Here is a 20,166-nt window from a genome sequence, read left to right as displayed (position 1 = left end):
CCTCTCAAATGATGCTAACCTGATATACACGTAAATGCATTATTAGCCAAAGGGTTGTTGATAGTTATAAAAATCTTATTGATACTACATATTTTTTTATTATCTGAACATGAAAACATTTTATCTGTTATATGTTATATTAATCTTGTTTTATCAGGGTCTTCTTTGGAAGTTGCGAAGTTTGCTGATAGTTTTAAACATCACCATTATCATTTATGTTTTTCTTTAAAGGTTTTAGAGGTTATCATATTTGGTTCAAGTATATTCAAAGGGAGGTAACTCTAACATTTTAATTGATAAGGTTGTAGTTGAAAGCCGTAGCATGCCTGGTCTGCTTAAATTAAACTTTTTTTTATGTTTTCATGATCTTTGTTATCAGTTCAGTCATGTGGGCACGTAAATTTTAGTTTTTACCTTATTGAAATTAAATTCGAGTTGTTAGCCTTTTGAAGTTTGCTTTTGGAACAGAAATGTTAAAATAAAATGAGTAAATGTTGATCAGTTATGGCCCGATTTAACTAAAACATATTTAATTTTGCTTAAATTTTCAATTGGATTAGGAAAAGGTTTTCTGCATACCCGCAGATGTAATGTTACAGTATGATAGGGCAACCCACTTAAACGATAGAGTGTGCTGCAAATGCATGTGATGTGACTCATGTATGCTATGTTTCCATAAAAACAACCAAGCTTTGTTTCAATTTACCGTTCAAATATATTCGTAATTGATATCAAATCTATTGAATTCGTACATATACGAACATAACAATGCATTTAACGAAATTACCACAAAACTACGATAAAATGTCTAACCACACATCCAGTCGAGCCACACAAACTAAGCCTTCTTTATTGGAGTTGGGTCCTATCTTTGACCAGTAAAGTTTGGCCGTGGCACACTTGATCATATCACCAGTCAATGTTTAACTAGTCTAGATAACGCTCAAATGTTATCTCATGCTCTAAATAGATGTTTTCATCCAGTTTATATTCTGTATTACTGAAAGAGTCACTCCGTTTAATCCTTGCGACTGCACTTTTTATGAATTTTAATGTGTCAAACTGGAATCTGTTAGACCATAATCTACGGATACATAGGTATAAAATAATGCAATAGTAAATTATCTAGGTCATATGATTAATGCTTTTACGGATAAACGCTGTAATGTAACTATTGTTCATGGTGATGTTTTTTTTCTTTTCTAATAAGAAGGAAAACACATAACAATATATCTAGCATTTAATCTAGCTCAATACAAGGACGATTGGTCTGGTCTTTATAAAAAATAAAGTGAATCTAATAACATCCAAATCTTAATTTTTTCGTCGCCGTTCCCGTACACTACTCCCTGTTGACGTAACGATGAATAGGTCATGGAACGGCGTGGAGGTCATGATTTTAATCATATTGATAAAACAGTTTACACCTTAGCATAAAAAGTTTATCTCTAGGAATGATGATTAAAATAAAACGTGGCATTGAGATAAAGTTCACCTAGGTATTCTGATTGTTTTATGTCAAAATAATAAGAATAAGGACTTGAAAAATGTCACATAAATGCGCGGATTAGGGTAAACTGCAATCAAGGATGACAGAAGTAAAGAAATAGCCACTTTCCAAACAGGCTTGTCATTGAGTAGGGTTAACGATACCAGGTAAGGAGCCAGCCAATGTGATAACACCATACAATCCAACAAGTGTGGACACGGTAGCCATTCATCAGAACTTTGGATTATCAACGAGCAACGAGGTCTTTATAAACATCGACGCCGATTGAGGACAAAAGAAGGCAAGTTTTTAGTATTATATCTAAATACTTACATATTTATTGTCCCAGCTGATAATCTAGCGTTTTTCTTAAATGTTTAAAAAATATCCATTTGCTGCATCATCATGTGGTCTGCATACCCCAACAAAGTTTCAACCCATATCACAAACATTTTTAATTACACGTATCTGGCACCCTTCCGTTCAACTATAACTGAATTTCAAATTTTTACAAACTGACGAGGGAAATCAATGTGTTTTTAATGTTTTATCGGCTAGGGAAGGCACTACATATATGTATATGTATCTCAATACCTTGGAAGGTCTGTTATCATGTTGTTGTTCCATCGTCTTATCCTTATCGAATCCATTCAATCTCCTTATTATGGCAGGGTTAAACTGCGTATATATGTAATGATTACAGTTGTTATAAATACATGTATTTATGTAGGGAAGTATATCAAACGCAGATTGCATGCCAAAACAATTACAACGGTAAGTAAACGCAATACTTGTCCGTGAAGGTTCCAACAATGTATTCTTTATAACCGAGTTTGCTGCAGTTTATCGCAATCAACTGCGGATGCAACAGGCAGCAGCTACATACTTCCTTGTTCATTATATGATTTGTGTATTGTACATTATTTGTCTTAACCTTAAAGATGCTCAACCGCCGACAGAGCATAAATGGCACTCGTCATTTGAACAATATTTGGTGTTTAATTGTGTAGAATACATATGTCTAATAAACATAAAAAAATAATATGAAACAATTAAATTTTCTTTTGGTGCATGCGGAATTAGTTATTCATTTCAGATAGGACATATTGTCATGGATTTTTTATCGGAATGCAATTAATTATTTCTAATATCATTAACTTGACGTAAAATTGGAAGCCTAACTTTTCAATGGTAGTAATGGTGTAAAATAAGTAACTTTTGTAACTGAAAAAAATACTCAATCATCCGCTGCTGTTTTTGATAGAGGAAAACTAACATTTGTCAGCGGTTGAGCATCTTTAAGTGTGATGCTGTAGGTAATTTCCCAATTTCTGTCGAGCATTCAACCATACTTGTATGGGACATCATATCTCGTTTTAATCTACAATGAATTTGCCTAACTATATATAAGCGACTTTACACACCTTGTGACGTATAACGCATTTTTACATTGTTCCTGTGAACACTATTTTCCTTTGTCCCTTTGGTGGTCTTTAAAGACAAGTTTGACTATGTTAAAATGTTTGATGCAATGGTGTATTTTTCTGATCACATTTTTGATTGTCGTTTAGATAAAATGAGGACACCCGTCCTTTGTGTTACCTTGGTGACTGTACAGCTTCTCGTCGCCGTTTCCGGTGTAAAGAGATATGTTTTCACTCCGACACAACCTGACGGCTTCAAGGTCTCAATAAACAATGTTACAGTAAGTATTATATATTTAAACCTAATAACAGAAAGTATATTATATCGGAACACCTCATCAGTTTGTAAGTGGAAGTACTTTATATCAGAACACCTCATCAATATGTCATGGAAATTATTTATATATCAAAGCACCTAATTAGTATGTCATAGGAAATATTTATATCGGAACACCTCATTAGTATGTCACAGGAAGTATTTTATATCGGAACACCTCATCAATATGTCATAGGAAGTATTTTATATCTAAACACCTCATTAGTATGTCACAGGAAGTATTTTATATCGGAACACTTCATAAATATGTCATAGGAAGTATTTTATATCGGAACACCTCATCAGTATGCCATAGGGAGTATTAAATATCGGAACACCTCATCAGTATATCATAGGAAGTATTTTATAAAGGAAAACCTAATCAGTATGTCAGAGGAAGTATTTTATATCGGAACACCTCATCAGTTCGTTACAGGAAGTGTTTAAATCGGAACACCTCATCAGTATGTAACGGAAAGTATTTTATATCGGAACAGCCCATTAGAATGCCACAGGAAGTATTTTATATCGGAACACCTCATCAGTATGTCATAGGAAGTAATTTATATCGGAACACTTCATCAGTTCGTCATAGGAAGTAATTTATATCTGGACACCTCACCAGTATGTCACAGGAAGTATTTTATATCAGAACACCTCATCAGTAGGTCATAGGAAGTAATTTATATGGGAACACTTCATTAGTATGTCATTAGAAGTATTTTATATCGGAACAGCTCTTTAGTATGTCACAGGAAGTAATTTATATATCGGAACAGCTCTTTAGTATGTCACAGGAAGTAATTTATATCGGAACACCTCTTCAGTTCGTCAAAGGAAGTGTTTTATATCGGAACACCTCATCAGTTTGTCATAGGAAGTGATTAATATCGGAACACCTCATCAGTTCGCAATTGGAAGTAATTTATATCTGAACAGCTCATCAGTTTGTCAAAGGAAGTATTTTATATCTAAGCACCTCATCAGTATGTCATTGGAAGTATTTTATATCGGAACACCTCATCAGTTCGTCATGGGAAGTATTTTATATCGGAACACCTCATCAGTTCGTCATGGGAAGTATTTTATATCGGAACACCTCATCAGTTCGTCACAGGAAGTAATTTATATCGGAACACCTCTTCAGTTCGTCAAAGGAAGTGTTTTATATCTGAACACCTCATCAGTATGTCATAGGAAGTAATTAATATCGGAACACCTCATCAGTTCGCAATTGGAAGTAATTTATATCTGAACAGCTCATCAGTTCGTCAAAGGAAGTATTTTATATCGGAACACCTCATCAGTATGTCATAGGAAGTAATTAATATCGAAACATCACATCCATTCGTCAAATGAAGTATTTTATATCTAAGCACCTCATCAGTATGTCATTGGAAATAATTTATATCGGAACACCTCTTCAGTTCGTCATGGGAAGTATTTTATATCTGAACACCTCATTAGTTTGTCAAAGGAAGAATTTTATATCGGAACACCTCAGCAGTTCGCCAAAGGAAGTAATTGATATCAAAACCTCTCATCAATTCGTCAAGGGAAGTATTTTATATCTGAACACATCATCAGTATGTCATAGGAAATAATTTATATCGGAACACCTCATCAGTTCGTCATGGGAAGTATTTTATATCTGAACACCTCATTAGTTCGTAAAAGGAAGAATTTTATATCGGAACACCTCATCAGTTCGCCAAAGGAAGTAATTGATATCAAAACCTCTCATCAATTCGTCAAGGGAAGTATTTTATATCTGAACACATCATCAGTATGTTATAGGAAATAATTTTATCGGAACACCTCATCAGTTCGTCATAGGAAGTATTTTATATCGGAACACCTTATCAGTTCGTCAAAGGAAGTATTTTATATCGGAACACTTCATCAGTTCCTCATAGGAATTATTTTATATCTGAACAGCTCATCAGTTCGTTAAAGGAAGTCTTTTATATCGGAACACCTCATCAGTATGTCATAGGAAGTAATTAATATCGAAACATCTTATCAGTTCGTCAAAGGAAGTATTTTATATCTAAACACCTCATCAGCATGTCATAGGAAGTATTTTATATCGGAACACCTCATCAGTTCGTCATTGGAAGTATTTTATATATTGGATCACCTCATCAATATGCCATAGGAAGTATTTTATATCGGAACACTTCATCAGTTCGTCAAAGGAAGTATTTTATATCGGAACACCTCATCAATATGCCATAGGAAGTATTTTATATCGGAACACTTCATCAATATATAACATAGGAAGTATTTTATATCGGAACACCTCATCAGTTCGCAATTGGAAGTAATTAATATCGAAACATCACATCAGTTAGTCAAATGAAGTATTTTATATTGGAACACCTCATCAGTATGTCATAGGAAGTAATTAATATCGAAACATCACATCAGTTCGTCAAATGAAGTATTTTATTCTATCTATCAGTAATTAATTATTTCGAACTCATCAGTTCGTCATGGAAGTATTTTATATCGGAACACACTCATCAGTTCGTCATAGGAAATTTTATATCGGAACACCTCATCAGTTCGTCAAGGAAGTATTTTATATCGAAAACTCTCATTAGTTCGTCAAGGGAAGTATTTTATATCGAACACTCATCAGTTCCAAAGGAATAATTTATATCAAACCTCATCATTCGTCAAGGGAAGTATTTTATATCTGAACACTCATATCAGTTGCAGGAAAATTTATATCGGAACACCTCATCAGTTCGTCATGGGAAGTATTTTATATCTGAACACCTCATCAGTTCGTCAAAGGAATATTTTATATCGGAACACCTCATCAGTTCGCAAAGGAAGTAATTGATATCAAACTCTCATCAATTCGTCAAGGGAAGTATTTTATATCTGAACACATCATCAGTTTCATGGATATCGCAATAGTGTAAGAATTTTTATATCGGAACACCTCATCAGTTCGTCATGGAAGTATTTTATATCGGAACACCTCATCAGTTCGTCAAAGGAAGTATTTTATATCGGAACACCTCATCAGTTGTCATAGGAAGTATTTATATCTGAACAGAACACGTCTCATCAGTTCGTCATAGGAAGTATTTTATATCGTGAACACCTCATCAGTATGTCATAGGAAGTAATTTATATCGGAACACCTCATCAGTTCGTCATGGAAGTATTTTATATCGAACACCTCATCAGTTCGTCATGGAAGTATTTTATATCGGAACACCTCATCAGTGTCATCACTCATCAGTTGTCAGAAGTATTTATATGGAACACCTCATCAGTTGCATGGAAGTATTATATCGAAACATCCATATTCGTCATGAAGTATTTTATATCTGAACACCTCATCAGTATGTCATAGGAAGTCTCATTCGTCAAGAAGTATTTTATATCGGAAGAATTACGGAACACTCATCAGTATGTCATAGGAAAGTAATTTATATCTGAACACTCATCAGTTCGTCAAGGAAATTTATATTGACACTCATCAGTTCGTCAGGAAGTATTTTATATCGTAAAACACATCAGTTGCAAGGAATATTATATCAAAACCTCATCATTCGTCAAGGAAGTATTTTATATCGAACACTCATCAGTATGTCAAGAAATTCGAACATCATCAGTTCGTCATAGATTATAAACCTTACATTGTCAAGGAAGTTTTTATATATCTGAACGAACTCATATATGCAGTTCTCATTGTCAAGAATTTTTATACGGAAGCACATCTATCAGTATGTCATAGGAATAATATATCGAACTATCAGTTCGTCAAGGAATATTTATATCAACACCTCTCATTCATAGAACACCTCATCAGTTCGTATAGGAAGTATTTTATATCAAACCTATCAGTCGTCACAGGAAGATTTTATATCGGAACACCTCATCAGTTCGCCAAAGGAAGTAATTGATATCGAAACATCTCATCATTTTGTCAAGGGAAGTATTTTATCTGAACACATCATCAGTATGTCATAGGAAATAATTTTTATCGGAACACCTCATCAGTTCGTCATAGGAAGTATTTTATATCGGAACACCTTATCAGTTCGTCAAAGGAAGTATTTTATATCGGAACACTTCATCAGTTCTTCATAGGAGTTTATTTTATATCGGAACACCTCATCAGTTCGCCAAAGGAAGTATTTTTTATCGGAACATCTCATCAGTTTGTCAAGGAGTATTTTATTGGACACCTCATCAATATGTCATAGGAAGTATTTTATATCGGAACAATTCATCAATATTCCATAGGCAGTATTTATATTCGGAACACTTCATCAATATATAACATAGGAAGTATTTTATATAGGAACACCTTATTAGTATGTCACAGGAAGTATTTCATATCGGAACACCTCATCAATATAGAACATAGGAAGTATTTTTTATCATAACACCTCACCATGGAATCACCAACAGTGAAGCAGTAATCGTTTGATGCTCATAATCCTCATCAACACTGCTGCAGTTATTATACCACATCTACCCCTGTATTGTCACTTTTGTTTGTGCCAAGTTATACAATAGTGTTTGTTATTCTCAAATGCATGCTCTTTAACTAGCATCGTCGGATTTAAAGCAAAAATTTTCATTCTGCACAAGAAAGATATTGATGATGTGTTTCCCTCAAAAACAAGCTTTTTTCAGTTTCATGAATTTTTTTCTTTTCTTTTTTTTTGAAAACAAAAAGAAACATGGGAAAATGTATACATTGCATTGTTATAACCCGCTTTGAAAAATTATTTCAAATTGCGTTAATTTTTTCAAAATGGGCTGTAACACTGCATAACTACTCGTATTTTCAACTCAGATTTGTAGTATTAATATGGATGTGTCAAAACAAGTTTTGATGATTTTTGTGGAGCAAATTATTATAGTTTTCACATCAACTTAGTTAACAACCGTATTTCTTATTCTATGATTTAAAACTTGTGGCTTCCTCGTATGATGACCCTACATTTAGCCTCGTGTTTATACAGTTTTTGAAAACGAGATTTCAGACATATTCTTTTGTTCAGTTCTTGTTTATGGATAACATAAAGACTTAGTTTTGTCTTTTTTATCTGCAGATTTTCCAGCATACTTTAAAGAACCCTATGGTGTTCGTTGGAGAAGGCCAAACTAATTTCATTGGAGGATTAGGGAATTTCCATATCGACAATGTGATACAGGATCGTATCCCTCTCCGGAAATATGAACATATTACCACAGAGGACAAAGATTATGTGCTGTTAAAATTCGATGGAGACGATTTCCAGGTTTGCTTTATTAACATCAGACGAATATGTTTGAGATATTGTTTGGTATGAAGCCGCCTACCATCATTTAGCATTGAATTATAATGCTGTATTTTTTCATAGACCTAAACAGTTTTAAGTCTAGTATTATGACGTCATACATACAGGCGTTTTCGCGGGATATTTTAAAAGTGGCACAGTCATTGGCCAAACTAAACTATTGGATATCAATGCACCACAACTCAATTTGTTTTATTGTAAAAGTAAAATCAATGAATTGTTTGCCTAATTAGTACTTGATTGAGTTAATTGAATTAAAATATAAGCATTATTCTCATTATCGTTTGGGTTTAAAAAGTCATAAACAAAACGGACAGACATTTGTTTGGCATAGATGCGAAGCGTCATTGGTGAATATCATCCCGAGTCGTATATACCCGTACAGATCGGAATAGATCGGAAAAGATCGGCGATTTCGAGCTATTTTAAACCTGTATATGAGGAAAACCAATAGTTAGATTTAATTATTTAATAACTTTGCGAATACAAACTTTACAAAACTCGGTAAATATGGGAAGCTTGACGAAAAATATGAAGAACACTTTAAATGTTTTTTTTTCTACAAAAAATTAGAAAAAGTTGTAGACTATACAACTTTTAAGTAATATGAAATCTGTTTCAGTGCACCATGTCATTTGTTTCAGTGTAATGTGACGTTCGAGTCTACCCCAGACAGTGACCTGGTTGTATCAACAGTAGATGTTGGCGCTACAAATTACCAATATCTGTGGCTGAGGATATACGCTGAAGCCACCGAAAAGGTGTTCGGGGGCGGGGAACAGTTTTCTCACTTCAACCTCCGGGAAAGAACATACACTCCACCGGAGGTAGTATCAGTGCTGCGGGCAGACGATCTCAAATACCCTATATGGACAAGGGAGCAAGGTACGAAATATACTTCATTTGAAAACGAGGCTGTTCGGAAGTCAACATCGATCTTTTTTTAGGATTTCAATATTGAATGAAATTAAATTAATTCATTATTGTTTCTGAGAGGAACTGTTTATAATAAAATCAGCATTTTTGTTATTCTCTGTTAGATGTTCGCACAAATGGACCATCGGTTACTAATCCAAGTACACTGGTTTTATCAAATGTAATTTATTCCATTACTATGAATGTTTTATAATGGAGCATTCGTGTGATTAATTCTAAAGCAGTTGCTTACATACAGCGCGTCTCTCATTGGTTGGTTGCATATGGCTTTCGAATTCAGACTTCTTTACTTTTTTTTCAATTTCTTCAAATATGTGTTATTAGTGACAAGGGCCTAGGAAGCAGGGGGGGGCAAACATGCCCTTCCCTCAAAATACGTTTCATCATCCTATTTTACACTTGTATCACGATTGAAACTGATATATTTTAAATCATGTTAGGTGTTGGCAGGGATAAGAGTAATCTGGTGACGTATTACGCTGACCTAAAGACCGGAGGTGGTGGTGCCTTCCACACGACATATTTCCCCCAGCCATCCTTCGTGAGTACTCGGAACTACTACCTCCATTACAAGGACACTAATTACATTGTGCTTGACTTCAGCTCTTCAACTTATCACGAGATCTTCATCAAGGGCATTGTGGGTAAATTCTACTTCAAGACCGGAAACTCTCCGTTATCACTGGTGCAGTCCCTGTCTCAGTTTCAGGGCCGCATGCCTCCACTTCCGGACTGGGTCACTTCCGGTATTACAATAGGCGTCCAGGGCGGAACAGACACGGTATGTTGAATAACAAGGTTCTTGTATAATCATCTGGTGTGCTTTACTCATGTCTATTTCAGCATTCTTTTTTCGAAACGAATTAGTTGTCACATATTGATATTATTGTGTGATGTTTGTAATATAACAGTTATAATTACAATAATTATTATTAACTATCGAAATTATTTTATCATATATATATCATGTCTCACATAATAAGCGATAGGTATCGCTCGTATATAGGTATTTGCTAAGGAAAGCTGTGTTTTGAGAAACTTGACCATGATCAAAGTAAATAATATATGTTATAGATGTTGGCCAGACTGAAGACGGTCCAGGATGCAGGTGTAAAGGTGAATGGACTCTGGATACAGGACTGGTCCGGAGATATCCACACCTCTTTCGGAAAGAGAGTTTTCTGGAACTGGAAACTCAACACCACACTGTATAACAGTGAGGTTTATATACATTTTTTTATTCGTTCGAATTTCGCTATATTTGTGATCACATTAATTTTAACGAACTTACATAGACACGTAGAACATGGAAATATTTTTTAAGGAAACAAAATTAATTTAAAGATGCCCAACCGCTGAAAAATGGTATTTTTTTCTCTATCAAAAGCAGAAGCAGACGAATTAGTATTTTTCAGTTACAAAAGTTACTTACATCACACCATTACCACTATTGAAAAGTTTGAGCTTCTAATTTTACTTCAAGATGAAATATTAAGAATTATTAATTGCGTTCCGGAAAAAAAATCTGTGGAACTATGTCCTATATGGAATACGTACCGTTTGTGCATACATTAAAAGCAAAATAAATTATTTCATATTGTTCTTGTGTTAAATAGACATATATAGATCTATATTTATAGGATTAAACACCGATGTTTGCTAAAGTGATGAATATATCATGTGTGTTCTGTCGGCGGTGGAGCATTTCTAAGATAAAGAAACGGAATTACAAATGCGTAAATTTTAGGAATATGAAATTAAATTGAGTGCACATTTATATAAAAAAATGAACTATATATGCTTTCAGCACATGAAATTCTTTTATAATTGTATTTCTCAGAATGGAACGACACTATCTCCGACCTTAAGAAACAAGGTATACGGGTACTGGCCTATGTAAACCCGAACCTCAACAAAGACGGGGACTTATTTAAGGAGGCAGACAGTTTGGGATATTTCATTATGGACCCGAGAACTAACAAAACCCTTCTCACCAACTTTGGAGAGTTCTTCTGTGGATCCATTGACTTCACTAACCCAGACGCCTTTACGTGGTATAAAGGTACTCTATTAGTGAAATGGGGTCAGAATGAATCACATACTGTAGACTTATCTAGCAGCCCATATATTCACGGAACGTCTTTAACATTGGCGTTTCAACGACATATCACAACAACATCAGCTCTTTATCAACTTTGAAGATGATACAATACCAAAGCCATAGATACAAAGAAACTGGCTGTTATAATCATACCATACACACAATATTTTTATACAACAAAATGCGGATTACACATATTATCTAGAGTTATTATTGGAGATATCATCAACATATTTGTAAATTCAGTTTCGAATGCATGTGTTAACGTCAACCATCTATGTTACAGATAGACTACCCAGAAAGCACTTGCTCGATAAGTACTTCAATAATATGTTTAATATGCTTCAGAATATTTGTAGAGAATTATTAATGATATACCCGACTTGTTACAGAGATCATGTAAAAGACGAGATACTATATTATTTTCTCTCATACCTACACGTGAAATAAAGCCTCGTGACGTCACAGCGTCAACAAAATTACTATTTTCTAGTCACAATTATAACAATTTCTTTTTGAAATTAAGCTGGATTCTGCGTTGAAAATATCACGCATTTTTTTTCGAACGGAGATTTTATTTCAAAATGGCGGAAATCAATAGAAGTCAAATTTCAAGAAAACGTAGAGGTATGGGAGAAATATACTCTTTCATACGTGGATATGAAGGATAGGGATATTCTTCCCTCGGGATCTCAATATGTTGTAAAACCCTCGGCAAGCCTCGGATTTTACAACATTTTGTGACCGACGGGTAGACTATCCCTATTCTTCATATCCACGTATGAATGACACTTATAATACTTCACAGAAAATGATTAGTCGAGAGACGTTACGTGTTAGGGCGACAAAACATCGTGTACGCCCTCGGGAAATATGATGTGCCTTGAGTAAACAAATCTTTATGTCTCTCTACCGCCAGTGCAATAACTGTATAGTATACCCATTTTCTTACAGAGACCATCCTCAAGAAGAATATGATAGACATAGGTCTGGGAGGATGGATGGCAGACTTTGGAGAGTACCTACCGACTACGGCACATTTTCACCACGGGGAAGGTGAAACACTCCATAACAAATGGCCGTTGTACTGGGCACAGATGAACAGGGTGGCAGTACAGGAATCAAATAAAGAAGGCGAAGTGGTCTTCTTTATGAGGTCTGGATATTCAGGTAAAATTTCATTTTTAAAGGTCTACTTCGTTTCCGAAACATAATGATAGCATAAGGAAACTGATATCAATGGCCTAAGATGAGGATACAGCCACAAACAAACGGAAGATTGCCTGCATAATCTAGGTTAACAATGAAGTGGCATTTGGCTGTTATGCCTATGACGTCTGGCGTAGTGATAAGGATGAAGGCGGAAAGATAGGACGACCCGCGTTATGAATTTTAACATTTTATTCATTGGGTTTAAGTTGTTCAGAAGGCGATAATGTACAATTATGTATAATTTATCCTATATTATTACAAAAACAATTATAATTTTTTGTAATGATGTGATACTTTGGGGTATATGACCGGTAAAAATTAACGTAATCAGAAATGTGATATCTTGTAAGATTCGACAGTGGTTGTTAGTAGCTAAAGCATATTGAGTTCTCAAAAGGCTGCTCAACTTTTTCCAAAACTGCACCTTCTTAGATGATGGTTCTATGGCATTGTATGGACTTTTAGGTATTTCCAACTATACGACGCTGATGTGGGCAGGTGATCAGAACGTGAACTTTGACCTCGCAGATGGTCTACCGTCCACTGTGGTGGCAGCACTGTCGGCTGGGGTATCTGGGATCGGGATGACCCACTTCGATATTGGGGGATACACCACATTCGCCAGCATGGGACTCAAACGTACCTCGGAACTGCTCATCAGATCCGGCGAAATGGCTGTATTTACTCCATACATGCGCACACATGAAGGTAATTTGACTTTTTGTTTTCATTTTCACTATCTATACAGCTTTTTAGCAAACTACGTAAAAACTCTTTAACATTGAATGTCCTGTTGTGGTAAGTAAGAGAAGTACATTGATGTCCTCCACTTCTGTATGCATTTTCGTGAGATACACATGTTTACGTAATTTTCTGGTAGATGTCGAACACCAAATCTAACGTTTCACTAATTACTGTTTATAATATGAATGCACGAATTTTAATAATATATCTTGATCCCGATGTTTTGTAATGGGAATATTGTACACGCGAAATGATGTATACGTGAAAATAGACTAATTTACAGTATTCTCATAAAAAGATTACAAGTAAATTTTGTACATTTTGTATAAAATGAATTACCGTTGAAGAAAAACATTTTGTCCTTCAGGCAACCAACCAGATGCTAATGTACAGGTATATTCAAACTCCTACCTGCTGCAGCACTTCGCCCGTCTGTCCAAGGCTCACAGCATTCTGGCTAACTATACCAGAGCCGCAATAGAGGAATACATACAAACTGGAACACCAGTGCAGCGCCCTATGTTCTTCGTTGATCAGACACCGAATAGCTACGCTGCAAAATACCAGTATATGTACGGTCCAGACTTGGTGGTGGCTCCGATAGTCACTCAGGGCGCCACCTCGGGCGATATCTACCTTCCACAAGGAACCTGGGTAAACATATGGGACGGAGGTGAATATGCAGGGTTTACGAAAATCACTAACCTATCAGCTCCACTCGGAAAGCCTTTGGTATTTTATAATTACGAGAGTACTTATAAATCCGTATTTGAATCTTTTAAAGATTTACCTGCCCCTCCGTCCCCTCCCCTTCCACTACCTACTACGTACCCAACTATCTTGGTACCATGCATTAACAGAGCGGCAGCACTTGGTAGCGGCGTTTGGTGGAATCTTTTTGTAGTCTTTGTGATTCGGTTCCTCAAGGGATTTGCATTGAGTGACGCCATATGATTAAATCCCATGCTTTGCTAGAATGTCGAAGTATTAACGATCGCTTATAGTGTATAAATGTATGGCTTCATCACTCAGATTACTGCATATTACAGAGTTAGCTCCCTTACGGGTAATTATATATTGTTACGTCATTATTTTGTGAGTGCAATTCACGTCGTTTTCTCTGAAAGGTATGACGTTACGCTCGCAGACACATGACGTCACAATTAATACATACCCACAAGGGCAGATAACTCTGTAATATGCAAATGCAGAACAGAAGCACATTGCAACATCGTTAAATACACATTATATCATATGATATTTTTTCATATATCGTTTTATTTAATTTGACTTAAGTATTGTTTTTTTTAATAATGTTTTGTACTATATTCAGAACAGTGTTATTATTACGTACCTATAACATACCTATAAATGCCAACAACGGATTATATCTACATTGCCACTGCACAGTACCTATATGTAGCTACTAAGCCCAATGTATGATAATTTCCAACATTAATTTGTCAGTTAGGCTCTGGCGTATTAATACCTTCATCAGAGTTCGAGAGGTCACGCAAAGACTGGGTTTAAGTCTATATGAGTATTGAAATATTTTTAAAATTGATCAAAATGAAAATATATTCTAATTAAAATATTTTAAATAGATTAATGTATTATATTTATCTTTGTATATCCGCTTTATTGAGAGAACCATTTCATCAGCTGTTATTGTTGAGTCGGTTGTCCATGGCAACACACCGAAAGTAATTAGCATTAACTATTTCTCACTACATCATAGGCTGTTCCATCAAAAGATATTTTTCTTTATGCACACTAGAAGTTTTATTATCATACTTTAATGTTTTACCTATTTTCTCTCCATTGACTAGTTTAAATGTAAATATAACCAATACATAAATAAAGTAGTTTACATCTACAGAAGCAGCCTTATTATAACAGTACAATGCTGTAAGCCATCAACTTCATTCTTATTATTGAATTTCGTTGTCATTTTGAAATCATAAAAGGAGATTAGTCATGAAAATGTTTTGAAATCCCAAGCAAGGCAGAATAGAAATAATTCTAATATTTCATGCACTGCTGCACCGACGACAACACGCAATGTATATTTTGAGCGTTTTTATTATACATGTACATTATGTCCCGAATTCGCAGCTCTAACAAGATTTTTACAAGAACACAGCGATAGTTTGTAAGGTACAATTATCCTCTATGTGCACATTGCATAGTTATCTGTCCTTGCTGTCCTTATTAATTATGACGTCAAGCGTTTGCGTGCGTAACGTCATTATTTTCAGAAAAATGACGTGAGTTTTGCTCACAAAATAGTGACGTCACAATGTATACCTACCTGCAAGGGAGGTAACTCTGTAATATGCAAAGACAGAATACTTTTATCTATCTTCTGTTTATTAGCTCAACATTCAAGTACTGTTAAATTGCTACCTTTGTATATTCAACAGATGTTTTTATATCATATAAACATGACGAGAATTGTATGTTCAATGTAAAATAAAAAAAATCCGTGAATTTTAGAGACTTTGAATTTGAATTATTGAATTGTCGTATATAGTTGACTTAACCTTAAAACATAAAGACAAGAACTCAAGATAATGGATGAAAAGATTTATTTGTACGATAGTGAAAATTGATGTAGTGGCAATATTGAGTAAAACTTTGATCATTAATTTAGAACAGATTCTCCACATACGACATATCTGAGGAGTACATAGAAGGTATAACGACCGATCATCTAGGCTGTAACATTGTGTCGTCTGTATCTGAAATAAAAACGTTACAAATGTCGCCGGTAGTTATTGTGAAGATTTACAATCAATATTAATCGCAAAATAAAATAACCGCTAAAAGTTGTTAAGTTTAGTATTTCGATTCATCCTTCCGTTCTTGTTCTTTATGAGAATATATATCAATTATTTATTCTTTGATTCAATATAATATATTAACGCGCATCAATTTTGTGATCTAGGCCATTAAAATGAAATTTCAAAAGCTGTGTTATGTTAAGATCTTTACATGATCGATACTACCTTCATACTGCATCAAAAATATTACCTTTTTGAAACATAATAGTGTTCCCTCTTACGATTAGTTTTACTTCTGTTTAAAAATGATAGAATAAAATGTACAGTAAAATGCTCATGCACAGTAATTGGATTAATGTATAAGACACTCATTCAACATTATGTGGAATCAAGACAAAATAAACAACATTTTTAATCACGTTAATCTCTCTGATACCCCACAGGAATTGTCGCCACGTGAAGGTAACTTCCAGAAATAAGGATATGTCTGTCGATAGAGAATTATTTTGTTAATGGTTTGAAATTTGTTATGAAGATTATCTCCATTTCTTACTGATTATCGAACTGCTCACCTAACGTCATGCATATCAATATATCACTTGTTATCATAAAAGTGGCAAAATTTGGACCCCGGCAAAATAGGGATACCCGCTATAGTAATAAACGAGAGCGCCAATAAAGGGGAACTACTCTAGTATTGCTAATAAAATGTAGCACGCCAATAACAAATTGAAGCGACTTCGCAGTATCACTACTATAAGTTATGGTGTCTTTTTGCTATCTATGTAAACAAAAGAGGTTTACATTCTAGGTTTGTTTGCGGACGGTTTTTACTATTTGTAGAGACAGTGACATGGAGTTTACAGTATTGCCAACCTCTGATGAGGTCAAATCGGGTGATCACCTTTGAAAAAACGGGTGAAAGGGTCAAAACAAGGGTCATAAGCGAAAAAAACATTTTAGTGTAATTTTTAACACTTTTTTAAAAGCCTTAAATATGCATATATTTATTATTTTCATATTGTTATTCAATAATATTTATGATAATTTTTTTTAATAACATAAATAATATTTGATAAAATCCGGATTTTTTGTTCTACACGTGTCCGGTTTCATTATTATCTTTGACTCAAACAAAATGGCGGCCATTATGATTGGCTTGCCTGCCTACTGTAACAGGATACTGTTCATGTTGACTACATTTTATTCATGTGAGTAAATCTTTGTCTGAAATCACAAGTGTTTGTGCTTTTGAAGAATTTTGAAGAGATTATTTCTGATTTTGAACAGTATTAATTGGCCCAGTCTAATTTTCCTAGCTGGCTCAGGCTAAAAACGATCATAGACCACAGGGGGCCAACTCAATGGAAATGGACGTTGTCATACATTTTTTTGTATTTGGAGGATGGACTGATGAGTATACATGACAGACCTTTGGATATTTTCCAAAAAATACGAGATTTGAAAAAATTATTTAAAAATCGGGATATTTACTATAAAACAGAGAAAGGGACGACAGTCGCCATATTGGATTTTTTACCCCCACCTCGATTAAAGTTAATTTTTTCTGTTAAATTGCTACCTTTGTATATTCAACAGATGTTTTTATATATCATATAAACATGACGAGAATTGTATGTTCAATGTAAAATAAAAAAATCCGTGAATTTTAGAGACTTTGAATTTGAATTATTGAATTGTCGTATATAGTTGACTTAACCTTAAAACATAACAGACAAGAACTCAAGATAATGGATGAAAAGATTTATTTGTACGATAGTGAAAATTGATGTAGTGGCAATATTGAGTAAAACTTTGATCATTAATTTTGAACAGATTCTCCACATACGACATATCTGAGGAGTACATAGAAGGTATAACGACCGATCATCTAGGCTGTTACATTGTGTCGTCTGTATCTGAAATAAAAACGTTACAAATGTCGCCGGTAGTTATTGTGAAGATTTACAATCAATATTAATCGCAAAATAAAATAACCGCTAAAAGTTGTTAAGTTTAGTATTTCGATTCATCCTTCCGTTCTTGTTCTTTATGAGAATATATATCAATTATTTATTCTTTGATTCAATATAATATATTAACGCGCATCAATTTTGTGATCTAGGCCATTAAAATGAAATTTCAAAAGCTGTGTAATGTTAAGATCTTTACATGATCGATACTACCTTCATACTGCATCAAAAATATTACCTTTTTGAAACATAATAGTATTCCCTCTTACGATTAGTTTTACTTCTGTTTAAAAATGATAGAATAAAATGTACAGTAAAATGCTCATGCACAGTAATTGGATTAATGTATAAGACACTCATTCAACATTATGTGGAATCAAGACAAAATAAACAACATTTTTAATCACGTTAATCTCTCTGATACCCCACAGGAATTGTCGCCACGTGAAGGTAACTTCCAGAAATAAGGATATGTCTGTCGATAGAGAATTATTTTGTTAATGGTTTGAAATTTGTTATGAAGATTATCTCCATTTCTTACTGATTATCGAACTGCTCACCTAACGTCATGCATATCAATATATCACTTGTTATCATAAAAGTGGCAAAATTTGGACCCCGGCAAAATAGGGATACCCGCTATAGTAATAAACGAGAGCGCCAATAAAGGGGAACTACTCTAGTATTGCTAATAAAATGTAGCACGCCAATAACAAATTGAAGCGACTTCGCAGTATCACTACTATAAGTTATGGTGTCTTTTTGCTATCTATGTAAACAAAAGAGGTTTACATTCTAGGTTTGTTTGCGGACGGTTTTTACTATTTGTAGAGACAGTGACATGGAGTTTAATGATAATTGGAAAACTACTGATGTTGCGTGTTGGCTGCCTTGCTATAGTTAATGTCTCTTTACAGCCATACGATATAGGAAAATATGTAACATGTATTATTCTACAAATCATTATACACGTACTATGTATATATTACATCGGAAAGTATAATTGAGAATAAACCGACCATGTTTTAGAATTTCAGACGTTTCCCCTTTATACTGCATCATTTCATTAGATAAGTTCAAATGTGGCTTATCGTGTTTATATTGTTCAACCGCCATCACGTCGTATGTATGTCATATCCCAACAACACAAAGTAAAAGTTAATCCCATCAATCAACCAAAGCGTTATAAAATATTTATTTGCCGTATGGTTTATTCATTTGATAAGGAAACAGCCCTTCAATTCGGTTAAACTTTTTTTGAGAAAAAAAAAACAAATTTGGACCTACAGAAACTTAAAAACCATTAAAACATAATTTAACATAATTAGTTGGATATCAAAAAATAGGATGCATACTTTATAATGCTAAAATGTGTAGACCAAGAAAATTTTATCAATCTTACCTGCTGCGGTCACGACTGGAGACGGTGAGGACTTCCCTGCCGGAGGGTAGAGTCCGAGTGTGTCTGTGGCCCTTTAACACATACACCTCTCATATACTGCATGTACCATGGGGGCCGTCCGTCATAGAATCCCCCGGGAGTCAGACATTTCAAACCATAACCGCACCTTCAACATTACATGACAAAACATTCAGTTTCGCAACCAACAAAACATGAAAGCCGGTAGACTGTGACGGAGAGGTACTGCGGCTAATGTATGGTATCGTAATATCAATTTTAACATTCGCCTGTAGATTGACTCTCTTTATATCAGATGAAATAGCACATGCCATTTTAAATGAAAATAGGCGTTTCAGCATTGAATCGTTTCAAACCCACAAAGCGGTAACTTTAATTTCTTCGTGTCTGAAACAGCTGACGATACTATTATTTTTACATACACAAATTGTTAAATAGATGCTGCAAACTCAA

The 20,166-nt window shown here is 34.5% G+C and overlaps 1 protein-coding gene and 2 long non-coding RNA genes across 5 annotated transcripts; 1 reads left to right on the top strand and 2 right to left on the bottom strand.

Annotated features, from left to right (window-relative positions):
• The first annotated feature begins 1,498 nt into the window (after positions 1-1,498).
• LOC138336301 (sulfoquinovosidase-like) lies at positions 1,499-16,258 on the top strand. Of its 3 annotated transcripts, XM_069285738.1 has the most exons (11): positions 2,135-2,263; positions 3,061-3,194; positions 8,317-8,505; positions 9,189-9,429; positions 9,921-10,261; positions 10,555-10,696; positions 11,321-11,542; positions 12,536-12,751; positions 13,259-13,501; positions 13,905-14,210; positions 16,196-16,258. In XM_069285738.1, exons 1-11 carry the CDS (start codon positions 2,206-2,208, stop codon positions 16,228-16,230), a joined length of 2,127 nt encoding a protein of 708 aa, XP_069141839.1. In that variant the 5' UTR covers positions 2,135-2,205; the 3' UTR covers positions 16,231-16,258. The 3 variants fall into 3 exon arrangements, with proteins under 3 accessions (XP_069141838.1, XP_069141839.1, XP_069141837.1); XM_069285737.1 differs by lacking the exons at positions 2,135-2,263; positions 16,196-16,258 and adding an exon at positions 1,499-1,790 and having other exon boundaries at positions 13,905-15,142; XM_069285736.1 differs by lacking the exon at positions 16,196-16,258 and having other exon boundaries at positions 2,137-2,263; positions 13,905-15,142.
• Positions 16,109-17,294, bottom strand: LOC138336303 (uncharacterized). The gene is made up of 2 exons (XR_011210409.1): positions 16,571-17,294; positions 16,109-16,278 (listed from the first exon to the last, which is right to left on the bottom strand). It is a non-coding gene; the product is annotated as an uncharacterized lncRNA (long non-coding RNA).
• A 775-nt stretch (positions 17,295-18,069) lies between these two features.
• LOC138336302 (uncharacterized) lies at positions 18,070-19,689 on the bottom strand. The gene is made up of 2 exons (XR_011210408.1): positions 18,532-19,689; positions 18,070-18,239 (listed from the first exon to the last, which is right to left on the bottom strand). It is a non-coding gene; the product is annotated as an uncharacterized lncRNA (long non-coding RNA).
• Positions 19,690-20,166: the final 477 nt, after the last annotated feature.

This window comes from Argopecten irradians, chromosome 12 (genome assembly GCF_041381155.1).
Source record: "Argopecten irradians isolate NY chromosome 12, Ai_NY, whole genome shotgun sequence".
In the NCBI taxonomy this organism is placed as follows: domain Eukaryota; kingdom Metazoa; phylum Mollusca; class Bivalvia; order Pectinida; family Pectinidae; genus Argopecten; species Argopecten irradians.
The sequence above is the reverse complement of the archived record's forward strand: the minus strand, read 5'-3'. Positions and strand labels throughout refer to the sequence as shown.

Coding starts and splice junctions, on each gene's coding strand:
- LOC138336301 (XM_069285736.1), top strand. CDS start 2,206: ATGTATTTATGTAGGGAAGTATATCAAACGCAGATTGCATGCCAAAAC. Junction 3,195..8,316: donor TCTCAATAAACAATGTTACA/GTAAGTATTATA, acceptor TTTTATCTGCAG/ATTTTCCAGCATACTTTAAA. Junction 10,697..11,320: donor CAACACCACACTGTATAACA/GTGAGGTTTATA, acceptor TGTATTTCTCAG/AATGGAACGACACTATCTCC.